The 13982-nt window shown below is 35.9% G+C and overlaps 1 protein-coding gene across 4 annotated transcripts in view; it reads right to left on the bottom strand.

The window, feature by feature from the left end:
- Window positions 1–1259: 1259 nt before the first annotated feature.
- ANKIB1 (ankyrin repeat and IBR domain containing 1) overlaps window positions 1260–13982 on the bottom strand; it is a 138646-nt gene continuing 125923 nt past the window's right edge. For 3 of the 4 annotated variants that reach the window (XM_087419490.1, XM_014788163.2, XM_087419594.1), the window contains 8 exons: window positions 13765–13851; window positions 13608–13674; window positions 11413–11558; window positions 10220–10398; window positions 9310–9361; window positions 5385–5499; window positions 3757–3890; window positions 1260–3429 (listed from right to left, as the gene is read on the bottom strand). In XM_087419490.1, the coding sequence (XP_087275616.1) occupies window positions 2686–3429; window positions 3757–3890; window positions 5385–5499; window positions 9310–9361; window positions 10220–10398; window positions 11413–11558; window positions 13608–13674; window positions 13765–13851 (1524 nt within the window). In that variant the 3' untranslated portion in view covers window positions 1260–2685. The remainder of the gene's footprint in view (window positions 3430–3756; window positions 3891–5384; window positions 5500–9309; window positions 9362–10219; window positions 10399–11412; window positions 11559–13607; window positions 13675–13764; window positions 13852–13982) is intronic. The other variant, XM_014788164.2, reaches the window with a different exon arrangement.

Raw genomic sequence — 13982 nt, 5'->3', positions numbered from 1 at the left:
TCCTGAAAGCTACAGTAATGAAAATAAAATGAGCACTGAAGTCACAATGTTTTAACACATTGTCATGCAGTGTTTTGTGTTTATCTTTGAGGTATAAAATGCTCAGTAAGTGGGCTAGTGTAAAAAATATTAAGCACTAGTCAACCACATGTAAGAACCAAATTAATCCCATCATATTGGAGGGAATTTAATTTGAAGAAACTCAACTTCCTGACTTGGTTAAAGTCTATAATGTAATGAGACAAAAGTGAAGTAGTTTAAGTAATAAATGTTTAATCAAAGAATTTTACATATTATTAACAGCATTCATTTGGCCAAACATCTACACGTTTGTAGAACGCTACTGTATATAAAGTGGGAATGTATCAAGTATAGACTATGAAAGTGCAAATAACAAGTCAAGGTTAGAGGAATTTTTTTTTAACATTATAAAATTAACTTGTTTACAAAATAGGCTTTGCCAAACTTTATTTCTGAATTGTAAAGTCAATGACTGTGTTGTTTTTAAAATATGTACCAAGGAAATACAAATTGGCTAATGACCATTTTTCATGCTCAGGAGAGAACACCACAGAAACAAGGGTACTGCACAAGGTGCGAGGAACCAGACCCACCCGGACACTATCCCCACACGGAGCGCGCTTTCTCACCTTATTGCCCCTTTGCAAGACGCCTCAATGCGATACAAAGACTCTTTCTATTGAAAAATTACAACTTGGTCTAAAAACTGATTGGTGTTGATATTTTTAATCCAAAATAAATTTGTAAAAAAATCCTTTAATGGACTATTTCAGTTTAATATACAGTAATACACTGTAGAAAAAGTTAATATTTTCCCCAACTAATTTTAATAGGGATTGATATCAATGTTTCTGATAATTGGGGAAATAAAAACTAATGTGGACCTTTGATATCCATGGCATAGGAACAATTTCCACACAGTTTATCCTAGGGAACCCAGGCAGTATTAAATGCTCTAATATAATGTCCTAGCCATATGAATTCAAAGTTCAAGAATATTTCAAAAGCAGGATTTGGAAAAAAAAAAGGAATCAAAAACCATAATTACAACTCATGGGTATCAATACTAATATAACCTTTACCCAGCCCAGGACTTGCCTGTACAAACTCAGTACTGAAATTTTGGTATCTGTAGACTTCTGGTAAGAATCTGGCAAAACATTAAATGGAGTGTTGCATATCTATTTTGTTTTATATTATGCTAGTTTTGATAATATGTAAGTAAAACAGCCATTCCAACAGTTTACTCTAGTTTAATTACACACTGTACCATTGTATCTTAATTACAACTAAGACCAGTATTTTCTTCACAGTAAGACACTGATAACTAGAAAGTTGATTTTTTTCAACACTAAACAGTAATCACACAGCAAATGAGTATTGTGCAATAGAACAAACACATGTCAGCATTTGCTATTTAGGCAAACAAACTGATTGAACATTTAGTTGTTATATTTACTGTAAAGGCAAGGCCATGGGTGGTTTTATGGAGGTCTTTGCAATTCATAGCATAGTTACTTCAGAAGAAACATTGAAATTTGAATTACTCACTTATTTAACTGGCAACTATCCATGTAGGTTAGGCAAAGGCACGGTAACATGTTGCGCAGGATGTTTTATTGAATTTTTTAATAATCGTGGGATTTACTATAACTCATGAAAACTCCACTTTTTTTCTATTTTATAAAACACTTACCATTAAAAGTAATTGCACCCATTAGTAATTAGAATGCACTGTAAAATTGTGAAAACAAAGAACTATGATTGCACTTCCAATAAAGTGTCTCTTAAAATACAGCACCGCTGTTGCTAATCAACTGTATTTTAATATTAAAATAAACTGTGTTTAACAGCAGCATTAGGTTTAGTTAACTTAAGCTACAGGCTACATTTATTTAAATGCAGTCTCCATGGCAACAAAAACCCACTGAATTCTGGAATATCATCGCTCCCAAGTGGCACCTTTTCCTCCAGAGAAGGCTGAAACTGCTCTGGAGCCCTCTAGGACACCGTACACCTAAATGCCTTGTTAGTCAGCGCACGAGTCAGAGTTTGGCACAAGTGGACTGTAAATAGACATGAAAAGAAATTTTTGATTCATATGAAAATTAAAACTAATCACACTGCGGTAGCTGCAGCACTAAAGAGAAGCCTTGAATACCTCAATCCACACTGTCAGACAAAAGGAAGGACGTTATGGAGGAGCACAAAGAGGCTGAGGACTAAGTGTTACTAGATCTGTCCACAATAACTTCTAAAATGAAGAAAACTTCTTTTAAAAAAAAGGAAAACCACCCAAGGATTAGGGAGTAAGCCTTTAATTTAAATGTTCAATTTAAGTATTGCTGACCTTAGGCTAAACAGAGGACTGCATTTTCTTAGAATGTGGAATCTAACCTAACTTATTCCATTTGTGTTTCTCTCTCTCTCTCTCCTTTTTGTCAGCAAAAAGGGGAAAAGTTATCCAATTAAATACAAAAGAAATTCCCTGTAAGGTTAAACTCAGAAAGGAAGCTACCATTCAAGGGAACTCCTTCATATTCAAGCCTAATGTCAGTGGTTTATAACTGAGCTGGAATTAAGTGGATGAAGTTTCCATAAAGCCTACTCCACTAGCATACCATCTGTACCTGCAATGGCATTTAGAGCCCAGAGGTGTGCAGTTCACACTAAATGTACTTGTTCAAGCCAGTCACTTGAGGTTTGAGGTGTTTGACTTGAAACATCTGAACCATCCCCCTTGTCGGCAGCCTCATTACCACTTTCGCCAGCTTGAGATGCTGCTTCCCCAGCCAGAATATTCTCTTCCAAAGGATTTTCCTCTTCTATTTGGGTTCCTCTACCTTTACTGACCACAGCATCTTCAAACACTGACTCTTCCTCTGGAGGCACCAGTTCCACATCCCTCACCCCTTCTGACCCATCTTTGACACAGGGGAGCTGGGAATCTGCACTGATTTCTGCAGCTGCTGGAGGAATCAGGGCAATACTCTGAGGGTTCATGTCATGAAACCAAGCCATGATATTGCCAAGGAGATTGTCATTGATGTTGGTGTCCTGGCCAGCTGAGTCAAGGTCACTGGATGAGGGATAGAATTCACTTCTTGCCTCACTGAGAGGGTGTGAACTCGGGGTGTCAGTTGAAAATGGGTCACTTTCTGCTCCTAGTCTCATGAGGCTGTCACCAAGTTCCAACAGTTCAGAGCTGCTCAATGCAGCCCGAGGGCTATCTGTGTTTCTGGGGACAGAGTCCAACCTGGAAGGTAAAGAAGTGCCTATTGCTCCTAAGGATGCCTCATTACTGAGGAAGTCTCTACTTTCTTCATCGATGGCCAGCCCAGATTCTTGCAGTGATAACTGTATTGCGAGAAGTATATTGGGATCGTCTTCATCCAAGGAACTCAGAGCCTGAGAGCAACAGAAAGTAAAATCACTTTAAAATGTAAAAGGAAAAATGATTTAACCCAATGAGGTTTACCACTGTTCTTTTACCAAATAGATAATTAATATTATCTCTATTTACACAGAAAAATTATCTCATTTGAATTTTTTCTTTGCCCATGCTAAAGGGGGAATAAATCTGAAATATAGGAATCTTTTCTTATAGTACATCTCTGAAACAAAGATTTTAGAATGGAAGGAAGCAAAAGGAAAGTCATAAAAGTGAAAATAGGAAACCAGGCTTAACAGAGCAAGAGCAGAAGCGGGGGCAACAAGGCTATCCAGGCAGCCTACCTGAAGCGAGTCCTGGTTCTCAGAGTGACTGGCAGGGGTGTAGTCGCGCAGGGAAGAGCTGTGCAGCACACTCATAGACGCAGAACTCACCACGGAGGTGCCAGGCCTGCGGCCACTGCCGCCTTCTGGAACATCTATTTCAAAGCAAGTGGTACCAGAGACAATTTAGTCATACAAGATTTCATACATCTTTTTATTTAACTTGGCAATTTCTCTTTCAGTGCTGGTGAAAACCCATGTTCCCACGTTCACTTAACGTTTCAGAGCTTTCTCATCCATATTTGTCTCACCACAAGCAACAATATAGACCTAGTACTATTACTTCAAATCCATGATTGTTCTTTGTATTTTTTCTTGCACTATATAGGCTTCTATTCATAAAGGCAAGTGCTACCATCCATTCCTCTGTTATTTTCTTAAGCAATACCAAATAAAGGTGTTTTAGTTTTCAGGTTTTTTTTTTTTTTTTTGGTGAGGAAGATCAGCCCTGAGCTAACATCCACGCAAATCCTCCTCTCTTTGCTGAGGAAGACCGGCCCTAAGCTAACATCTACTGCCAATCCTCCTCCCTTTTCTTTCCCCTTTTTCTTCCCAAAGTCCCAGTAGATAGTTGTATGTCATAGTTGCACATCCTTCTAGTTGCTGTATGTGGGATGCCGCCTGAGCATGGCCGGACAAGTGGCGCGTCGGTGCGCGCCTGGGATCCGAACCCGGGCCGCCAGTAGCGGAGTGCGTGCACTTAACCGCTAAGCCATGGGGCCGGCCCCTTCAGGGTTTTTAAAACTAAAGAAATTTGGGAATTACAATAGCCTGAAGAGCAAATCTTTAGGCCCATCGATCCTGATTTATTAACGATCATCTGCTGACATTATAGTCTGAAGATTTTCAATTAACAATTTAACATTTAAAGGCTGATAATTAATTTTCCTCTAATACTAGAAATTTTCTCTCTTTTAAAGAATGTTTATAGGAGAAATGAGTCTAGGAGAAAAATATTTCTTGAATACAATAACAGTGATCAACAGCTATGATTAACTGAGTGCTCACTAGGTGCCACTGGTGCTTAAGTGTTTCACCTGCATTATCTCATTTAATGCTCACAATGAGCCCCCAAAGTGGCACTATCAGGTTAAGTGACTTGACTAAAGTGTCACGCTGATATGCAGCAGGGATGGGTTCACGAACCCAGGTCTGTCTGACTCCACAGCCCATGTCCTTAACCCCCCCGGTTTTCTGCATCCTGTGACATCTGCATATTGATTGTATATCTAAATTACAAACTCTTTCACAAACATTTAGATTAACTAGTTTTTTTTTTCTTTTTGGTGAGGAAGATCGGCCCTGAGCTAACATCTGCCAATCCTCTTCTTTTTTTGCTAAGGAAGACTGGCCCTGGGCTAATATCCATGCCCATCTTCCTCCACTTTATATGGGACGCTGCCACAGCATGGCTTGACAAGTGGTGCATCAGTGTGCACCCGGGATCTGAACTGGCGAACCCTGGCCTCCCGCAGTGGAGCGTGCACACTTAACTGCTTGCGCCACCAGGCTGGCCCCTAGATTAGCTAGTTTTAAGATTAAATTCAAGAGAACTAAGAGATTAAAACATACCCAACCCAAGAGTTTACCTAAAGTGCTTTCACTCGGCTCTTCAGGGCCTGGAGGATTACTGAGCAGACTGTGCACGTCTCCGCGACGGCGCTGCTGTCTGTGCCTCCTCCGGTACTGAAATTCAGCATATTCCTGCATAAACCAAAGGTTATAAAATACAGGAGAGCATGCAATTTTTTTTAATGCAAATAAAACAAACAACACACTTTTCTTCCAGGAAAAAAAATGTGTGATTTTATGTACATATTATAAAATCACTTGGCTTTAGAAAAAGAAACTTCAGGGTTTGCCATGCCAAGGAAACAGAAAGGGTAAAATGGAAAAAGAACAATTTTAAATAGTCATTACAATTGCCTGGGTAAACTGCGAATACTTGCAAGCTCCAATGCTAGATCATAACTGAGCCTTATTTCCTAGGTCTGGGTCTTGTTATCTAATATTATAAATAATACCATAATTATTTTACTAATATACATTAGGCTTTCCCTGGAGGTCTGGTTAAAAAAGTGACTGTGATATATGCAACAGAAAGAAAAAGAAAAGCACATCCTGTTAAGTACTTGTCAGGCTGTTAGATTTTATATTCTTCCCTACATTATCATACTCACAAGTCAAAAGACTACATTAAAAGGAAAATGTGAGGCTAGCTTTAAAATAAGATGTTGCTTGGCTTCCTTCCTATACTAGCTAATATCTACAATGCAGGCAGGGAAGTGTTTTCTATTCAGCACACGGGAGGAACAGATTTGGGCAGATGTCCTGAGTCTATTCTACATTTGTGATAACAGTTTAAAGTAGGTTTACTATTACCAGAGGCAGAACCTGCGACCACCTGCTATGACCTGGGTACAAATGTGCTTTTCCAGATTTTAGTGATAGAAGAGACTAGAAGAGAGGCCAGTGTGCATGATATCAGCATAAAAAGGCTAATTTTGAGAATCATTATAGAACCTTTCAGTGATAAACACTAAGATAGTCAGGTTTATGATTATCCCAGTTACCCTAGATTATTCAATATGCTTATATTGTGAAAATACTGGAATAAATGAAGGCAAGTTTTACATCACAAATAAAACTTTCACATGATACCACTCTGGTTAAATTTATTTAAATTCCTTCATCTATGTAAGCAGTTGGACTCTAATAAGAGTGGGAGGCATCCCACCAGATTAGAACCCAATGAACGAAAGAGACTCCAAGCACTTGGAGCAATTATTTGGGTTCTTTAAAATTTCCGGCTGAGCTGGGGTATCATTTCCTCTTTTCCTGGAGGCCCATGATCCCAAACTGCATGACTCTTATGTGTCATCATGACTCACTGGACCACCGAGAACCACCACACTTCTTAGACAAAGATGGCACAAAAATTTTATTTCAGTTCAAGACTTAATACTTAGGGAGAATCTGATTACTTTGTACACTTGACAAGGGTACAAAGTTATTCTGAATTAAATAAACTATTACTCATCATAAAATATATGTATTTCCAATTTAAGAAAACTAAATGCTTTAAAAACAACTGTAAAAGAAACTTGTTATAATTATTCTGATAGAAAACTCAAATGGCCTTCTCTCAGAATGTAATAGGCTTAAATATTGTTCTCATAAAATTAGACTTATCTGATAATTTCCAAGGATTCTTAAGATCTTCACATAAGCACTGACATGGTCTGAGAGTGCTAAGGCTACCGAGAAGACTGAGAAGCTCATGATTTACAGGGAAAAAGGCTGCCAGGAGTTTTTTTTTGTTTTAAGTAATAATAGCTACCATTTATTGAGCACCAATTTTGTCAGTGACTTAAAGATATGCTTTAATCCTTCCAGAACTTCCATGGGGTAGATAGCACCATCCATGTTGTAAAGATGAGAAATTAAGAAAGAACATAGCCTAAAGTCTAATAAGTTACAGAGCTAGACTTTGAATTCAGGCATCCCTTAGACTTTTAGACTATGCTCTTTCCTCTGGGCTCCACTGCCTCTAAAGTGGTACAGAACAAATACTACTGCTTGTTACTGACTCATTCAATTCAATTAAAATAGAATAAGATAGAATTAACTTTACTGAAAAAAATATAAATTCAACCTAAATCCACTTCTACTGGAGTTTGGCAACATTATTTTATACAGAGTCTATATGAAGGCCAAGAGCTAACTTCTAAAGATATAATTTTGGCAGTTACTTGATAGTCACACACACGCAGAATTTTAAAGTTTCACACTGTGTGGTAATTCTTTAGACTTGTAATAAGGTTTACATAAAAGCTTGGTGTTTCAATGTACCAAAGACTTTAAAGAAAAGTAAAAGTGAGTTAAATAATTCTTATAAGCTTTATTAACTCATAACAAATAAATTTAGGAAGGAAATGTTACTTACACTTTCACAATTCTCAATCTTTGGAGAACAAGAGCTCAATAATGTTATATACATATTCACATGTGAGGTGCCAAGCCTTCCTATTTTTTACAAAATGAATCTGTGTCAGTCAAATTAGCAGGCCCTCAATATTCACAGACAAATACTTCAGGATTCCTAAAGTTACTGTCACAGCCAGAAAGCCACAAAAGGATGCACACATGATTGTGAATACTCTGGTAAGGTTTTCTTTTGCTAAATTGTGTTTCTATCTTGAAATACTGAAAACTTTAGTACTGTTTTTTTTTTTTTTAATTATGTGCAATATATATATATATTTTTTTGGACTCTTTTTTTGATAACGGAAGCTTCTTTATTTTTCCTTTTAGGTGGAAATCTTCCACAATATCCTAAAAGCTGTAATTATATAATACAGAAATAATAAGTACAGGATTAGGTAAAGAAAAGGTTCATAATTTGTTTTACAATAGAAATTTTATTAATATATTAAAATTTTTTTGTAATTTAAGTGAATTTAAAATTTCCATATCAGAGCTCTTAGCACAAATTGCTTTCTCAAGTCAGTATTTTCTTGGATGTATCTACCAATACAAAAGGACACAAGGTGATTGCAAGTATCCTCAGTGGCTGAAGAGAAAGTATATGATTTAAATAAGCCACAGTCATTTCTGGATAAAAATCAATTTCACTGTCTTTTAGTGGCAGATAACAAATGGGTTACAAACGATCAAGTTTCATTGTTTGTTCTGTCCCCTTCCAAGAATTAAGTTAAATGGTTACCATAATACAAGCATCGAATGGTATACTGTTTTACAAAGAGCAAGGAAGGAGAGACAGAAGTAGAGAACTGCTAAAACCATTCAGTCTCAATATTCAGACCCAACAGTGACGGTGGCAATTTAAATCTTAGAAAACAGCAATGCGATTAAGATTTTCACTCTATCTTATTTTTATTTGCGGCAACTGCTATTTGCAGTGTTAGTATTTTAGACCTTCTGTATTTTAAAAAGGTATATCAATAATAACAACAACAAAAAGACAAGAAGAGTGTGAAAATCTTAAAGAGATGCAGAAAGCAACGAAGCAAAGCATTTCTTTCTGCATAAACATGATTAATGTCAAGTTTCCACTTTAGCAATTGATTGTAAATCAATTCTCTCAGGTTGTTGCAATAACTTAAAAAAATAGATTGTGTATTTAGGTTTTTAATAGATTCAGACTGAAACAATATTACCACTAGAAATGCATTTCCAATAAATAAAATTTATATCTTTATTAACCAATTTGAAGATATTTTCAAAAAATATATGCTGTAAATTGGCCTTAATTCTGACTGTTCAGAATTAAAAATGATAGAAGGGGGGATGCATTTTAATAATGTGATGATAATCCAACACCATAAATAGATAAATGGAGGCTCACTGAGGCATTCTGATTATAAAAGAAAGAGAAAACATTGCTGACAATCTCAGGAGGATTTAAAATAGATGAGAGTGCAAATGCAAGCAGGATTGCACTAAGGAAAAATATAATTAAAACAAAAAACAAAATCCTCACAAAACAATTACCTCAGGTGATGCAAATCCTAAATATTCCCAATCCCATGTTCCACCAGCAAAGCTACAAAGAAATGAGACATACCGTTTGATTTATCATCAGTCCTACAGAGCACACACAAGCAGATCCTTCCCTTTGAACAGTACTCTTAATTCCTCTGCTTGGAACTTGCTTACCCAAAGTAGATCAACTACTGAACACAAGTAAAAGGATACTTTCATTATTTCTTTCAAATTCTAAGTTGCTTTATACTTGTGTAAAATGGTGGAAAAATAAAAATCAACATGCGATATCAGAGTATTTTATGATTTCTTCTATTTTTATTTTCTAAGTGTGTTTATGCAAAAATAGTGTCAAAGGGATTTTTAATGCCTATAATTATTATGAATAAGAAAAAATGCTTCAATTTATAATGGCAGAAGTAGTATAAGTCTCTGAAATAAAACAACTAACTGTTCTTTAATGGATGAATATGGATTACTTAACTTTACTAATGTCAAATTTCTAATTTCTTCACAACCTCTTACCACAAAAATATAAATATGACCATAACAAGTTGGCAAGGCTCCCAAATTCTATGTCATTAGATGTTTATGACTATCATATCACTACACATATTATGTATTTGAAATGATGCATTAGAATACTCTTTGAATTTGAGTTCACTGAAGTATGAAATTAATCTAGCCTAATTTAGTCTGAGAAACTACACAATGACAAACAAAAAACAACAAGAAAAATAGAAATAGTACTGGGGAAAAAAAAAAATCACCAAAAATAAGTTAACATACTTTTATCAGCTATCCATATTTTAAGTATAAGTAACTTCCAGGAATATGAACTCCAATTGAATAAAAAAATAAACCTGCTGGCATTTGTGGCTGCAGCCAGAATGATTTCCATAATGTGCATCCTTTTTACCTGCGCCTTGGAGCTTCTGGTGAGTCTGCAGGAGCAACTCCCCGAGCCACGGATGCCAGAAATTCTTGCCTCTTCTGCTGTACAAGGCATGCTGCCTTGATGATCTTGTGGCGAGGTGTGCGAAGGTAAGGCCTATTGACTTTTTGGGCAAGGTCTTCAGTGACCATTTCTAGGTCTGTCTATGGTGAGAAGATGGAAAAAAAAAAAAAAGATTATAGGCTGAGTCGGTTAGTCAATAGCAAATCTAGTGTCTACCTGGTTTCTCAGTTAAATCTAACTCTTTTGAAGTCAGAAATTAATCCAAATTTTGAAATAAATTCCTATTTAACATATGTTTCTATTTTGCACATTTCAGGAAAACAGCACTCATTTGATACGCATTTATAGCAATGTAGTTGGTACGGCTTATAACAAAGTAGTGAGTATACCAGCTGTCTACAAGGAATTTGTAATTTGTCTATGTGGAAAAAAACTAATAAATTTCAAGGCAGTGCACATGCAAATGCATGACCGTGTGGTGTAGACTATTTGTAAATGCTGAAGGAATCTGCAGCAAGGCAAGAGCCCTGTGATTTGGGGTCAGGTCTGGAAGGCTTCATGGAGAAAATGAATATTGAGCATTGAAAGAAATGTAGGATATAAATTAGTAGAGGGCAGTTCAAAGGGATGACATGAAAATTGTAGCAAGAGAAGAAAGTTTGTTGGTTTCAAAAAAAGAGGGAAATGTACAATGAACTTGGTCAGCTACAGTGATGTCAGTCGGCTTAGGTGTTTTGTTTTTTAAATACTGTAACTTTTTCCATGGAACTTTTAAAATAAACTGGTAAATAGCAACTTTCTCATCTAGTATGTAATGTGGTTTGTTTCATCTTTGAACTCCTAATTACAAAATCAGAACCAGGCCAGATTTCAACCTCAACCAGTTTAAAACAAAGAAATAAATGTGGTAGGAAATATGTGCACAGCTCAGAACTCATTCAGATCTGACAATTCAGAGTGACAAATTTAAACATAAAGAAAATTTCAGTTTATTACTGGTAACTTTTCCTTTATTTAAAAAATTCTAAAAATGAAAAATAATTGTTTACTAACCACACTCAACTAAGACAAAACTTATTTAAGTAGTTGAAAAAGGAGGAAATCTGTTTTTCATAATAACTGCATTTAAATATAATTTAAGAAAGATATCTTACTTGCATGAGTTCAAAAATTTCTTTCTTTGTGCTTTTAGGTTCTAAGAAAAATCCATATGGATAAGAACACTTGAGAATGCGTCGAGTTTTTAAGAGCACGTGAACTGCATCTTCAATGAAAGTGGTATCTGGACAGCCTCCTTCAGCTATAAAGTAAATCAGGCACAAAGAAAAAAAATTTTTTGGCTAATGTGCTATTATAAAATTAAACAACTAAGTTTTCTTAAAAACAAAACAAAACCACCTCACAAGGACCCTAAGAAGAAACGGTTTGAAGTAGCTGTATGATAGTATTTATTTGAACCAGACTAAAAACCTACATAAAACACTCAGGTGTGACTTGTCTGCACTTATAAATGAAGCACACATTCCTGGGCTGCAGTAGCCCAGGAGTGCTGATGGCAGTCATGAAGGAATGCAGACACAGATCCTGGGTTCTGCTCTCACCCTGCTGGCAAACAAATCTAGCTTTAGGTTAACTCAAAGGTTCCATGCTTACTAAATTTTTCAGGTCATCCTTAGCAGAATTTTATTGATAAAGAATCAGAACAAATGCCTTGCTAAATTGCTGCTAAAAAAAAAAAGCCTAATTATAATTATGCCTCTGCAAAAACCACACTGTAAGGAAAAAGATAAAACATTCTGGGGAACTACTGGATAACTAATGCTAGTAAATAAAAAACTTTAGGGAGAGAAAGGGAGGAAGAGTGAGGAGGAGGGAAGAAGAAACTGCCTTAATATCTGAGGCTGTTCCTTCCCCAAATATCATTATAACATTCTAGCTTCTTCCTTAACTGCAAATAAACAGAAATTGAGCAGTAGAATATAAATTCATAAGTACTTTTGAAACTAAGATTATTCCGCATGCCTGTAGAAAGAAATTACATGTGTATGTACACACACTGCTATACAGATCATCCCCAAATACCCATACCTAGTGTAGGCAGCTGAACTAAGAAGATGGAAAAAAAGAAAAACAAAACAAACACTGCCCCCCTTACTATGATATGTGAGAAGTGTGTGAAGTTTTGTTTCTTGCTTTCCAATCATTATACCTTTTAATTCTTTTTCATATCTTACTGTGCTGTCTAGAACCTCCAGAAGGTTGAACAGAAGCAGGAATTAACATCTACAAATATCTACTGCATGTTTACTATGTGTCAGGCACTGTTCTAAGCACTAGGGATACATCAGTGATGAAACAGACAAAAATCTCCACTAAAGAACTGTAGAACCTGTGAGGGGTTTTTCCTTCCAGTTTTCACTGTGGACAATACTTGAAGAGTTTGATATTGGCGTGATATAGTTATATCATTATTAAAGTCTAAGAACTAATAATTAACAAGGAGACTAAGCTGCTATTGACACCTTTTCTCCCGCTGTAATTTATTTAACTTATAGTTACTGTCTTAATTAGGGAATTATCCTCATGAAAAGGGTGTTATTACTCATTACTTTTATAAACTGGAGCAAACACAAGTATAATTGATTGCATTTTAAGGCTTAAAACCTTTTATATATAGGCTGTGATTATTTTTAAAATGTGACTTTTTAAAACAAACATACCAGAACCTGTACTGTGTGTGGTCATTGTGAGATATATTCTAATGGTGCAACTAATACTGAATACATTTATAGGAATGTTTTTTTCGAACTTCCATTTTAGGATCCATAAGTTAGCCCTATTTCATGTCTTTGTTTTTTGACTCCAGTGTCTATCATTTACTAGCGAGATGATTTCTCCCCAAACTGTACTTGATTTCCATTCCATTAGACACTCTGCTAAATTTTCTCAAGAGTCTTTGGGGATTCAGTCACATGACAATTGGGTGGCATGTGACTCTCGCTCCTTTGACTAGGTCAGGGATGCTTTTTAGGTCCCATCCACTTTTCCCAACATCATAGAACATCAGCAGTGGCACTGCTGATGCCAGAGTAAGCAAACCATGATGTGTGTTTATCTGCAACCAGTGTAGGCTGCATTAAGAGGAGCAGACGAGGTAAGCTGTGTAGAAAATCTAATCAGAGGCCCTAAATGCTAAACTGCATTCTGGGCTTAGAGAACTCCAAAAGTACCAGGACGAGCTAATGGAGATAAGGTATTCCTTTAAGGGTCTTAACCTCCTACCAGTAAAGTGACTTAAGCATGGAAGGCTATTTTATATTAATTATCACACATACCACTTACAACTTACTTTCTTTGAGAGCTCTACTCAATTGCTCCATCTTTTCTTTGGCTGTTTTAAGAAGGCGTTGTTCTAACTAAAGGAATAGAAATAAGTAATTTATATCATTCTCTTCATTTATTCACAACAGTGTAATTCAGAGCATTTGAAATGATCTGGGACATACCTGATAGCTATGCTCATGGTTTTTAAATCTTGTGTAATAGTGCATAAATCTGTCAAGTTCCTGAAATCGTTTGTGTTTTTTCTCAGCCTAGGAAACAAAAGTCCATAAATCACTTTTATAAATAAAAATATTAGCTATTAAAATTGGGTTTTTTGATCACTTAAAAATTTTATTACTAATAGGTAATAATGCATACGGATTTATTGATTATTTCACTG

Source organism: Ceratotherium simum, chromosome 1 (assembly GCF_057802395.1).
Source record: "Ceratotherium simum simum isolate JZ-2026a chromosome 1, ASM5780239v1, whole genome shotgun sequence".
Taxonomy (NCBI): domain Eukaryota; kingdom Metazoa; phylum Chordata; class Mammalia; order Perissodactyla; family Rhinocerotidae; genus Ceratotherium; species Ceratotherium simum.
The sequence above is the reverse complement of the archived record's forward strand: the minus strand, read 5'-3'. Positions and strand labels throughout refer to the sequence as shown.